Source organism: Cynocephalus volans, chromosome 1, assembly GCF_027409185.1.
Source record: "Cynocephalus volans isolate mCynVol1 chromosome 1, mCynVol1.pri, whole genome shotgun sequence".
NCBI classification, from domain to species: Eukaryota; Metazoa; Chordata; class Mammalia; order Dermoptera; family Cynocephalidae; genus Cynocephalus; species Cynocephalus volans.
This window is the reverse complement of record NC_084460.1, coordinates 178,124,983-178,126,439: the sequence shown is the minus strand read 5'-3', so window position 1 is coordinate 178,126,439 and position 1,457 is coordinate 178,124,983. Positions and strand designations below refer to the sequence as shown.

General features: G+C 46.2%; 1 protein-coding gene across 1 annotated transcript; it reads left to right on the top strand.

Moving 5' to 3' along the window:
* Window positions 1-389: 389 nt before the first annotated feature.
* LOC134371556 (keratin-associated protein 21-1-like) lies at window positions 390-722 on the top strand. The gene is made up of 2 exons (XM_063088388.1): window positions 390-549; window positions 652-722. Exons 1-2 carry the CDS (start codon window positions 390-392, stop codon window positions 720-722), a joined length of 231 nt encoding a protein of 76 aa, XP_062944458.1.
* Window positions 723-1,457: the final 735 nt, after the last annotated feature.

The following is a 1,457-nucleotide window of genomic DNA, read 5'->3' as shown; positions in this document are numbered from 1 at the left end:
TCAGTAAGTGCTTTCCAAGACCTTGACAGAGCAGTGCGATAACGAAACACACATTTATAGATGAAACATGTTTTGGTGATGTGTTATGTCATGGTCATAAAATTCAATGATGGTTGTGTCAGCTTGGGTCCATCGAAAATGGATCCTTTTCTTTCAAGGCTTGAGAAAATTCCTGGGGAAGCAGGAAATCAACTATAAATCCCTAACAAAATGATTGCCCACAGAATGAGCTCATTTTAGGCAAATGGTTGTTAAATGAGAGAACAAAGCCCACGTGAGGGTTGACCTATTCATCCCAGTAAGTATATAAAGGTCCTGGAAGAGAGGACGACACTCACACTTCAGCAATATCCTCCTACCTCTTGACTGAAACCTCACCTCCTGACACGATGTGTGGCAACTACGGTGGAAACTCCTGTGGGGGCTGTGGCTCTGACTGTGGATATGGCTCTGGCTGCGGCTCTGGCTGTGGATACGGCTCTGGCTGTGGATGTGGCCCCGGCTGTGGATACGGCTCTTGCGGTGGCTGTGGCTCTGGCTGTGGATACGGCTCTTGCGGTGGCTTTGGCTCTGGCTGTGGCTGTGGCTCTGGCTGTGGCTCCAACTGTGGATACGGCTCTGGCTGTGCATACGGCTCTAAATATGGACTAGGCTGTGGATATGGCTCTGGCTCCTGTGGCTACCGGCCACTTTGCTACAGAAAATACTATAAGTCTTGCTGATTCCCATGACGGCAGATCCTTCTTGCCTCTGAAATGACCACTCCAAGTACAATGGCGGTAGAAATCCTCCCTATCCTTTCACTTCACTCCGAAGTAAGAATTGATTATTGTCTGCGGGGGACCTGATTTAATGTCGAAGGATCTGTCTTCAGCTGACAGTGACTGAGGGGTTTCATCACATCCCTGGAAACCAAAGATCTTATCCCGATCACTTTTCAAACATGAATCCCTACATCCTTTTCTCCGTCTTCGCACCTGGGGCTATGTGCAGAAGCCCAGGGAGGGCTATAGGATTGGAGTTACTAGAGTGGAGCAACAAAAGCAGTTTCTGAATAAAAGGCTTTGTTTCCTGAGAAGTCCGGTCTCATGTGTATCAGGGTGACAATGGATTTCAGGATTTGTGGCCTGATGGAAAGCGGGGGGACCGAAACTTAATATAAAATAATTTGTTTTCTTTAACTCTTCGAATCCAAGTATTACCTCTTGCTCATAACTTGTCATTTATGAAGGTTAATTTGTTACCTATATAATGAAACGTGAACACAAATCTCACCCTCGAAATCTCATACCTTGCGTGAATAAAGGATTGGGATAGGGAGATCAATGGGAAAAGGAACCTAGTCTTGAGATGTAAGGCACAGGTCGAGAAGTGAGTGGCTGGAACCTGGGTTTGAGTCTTGGTAATCAAGAGGCAAGACTGCTAGTTTAATGTTACCACATTTTGCAAGAGGAGAA

Bases quoted from the DNA above. Each gene is read 5' to 3' on its own strand.
- LOC134371556 (XM_063088388.1), top strand. From the start codon at position 390: ATGTGTGGCAACTACGGTGGAAACTCCTGTGGGGGCTGTGGCTCTGAC. The intron at 550-651 runs GCTCTTGCGGTG...AATATGGACTAG, and splicing joins TGGCTCTGGCTGTGGATACG to GCTGTGGATATGGCTCTGGC.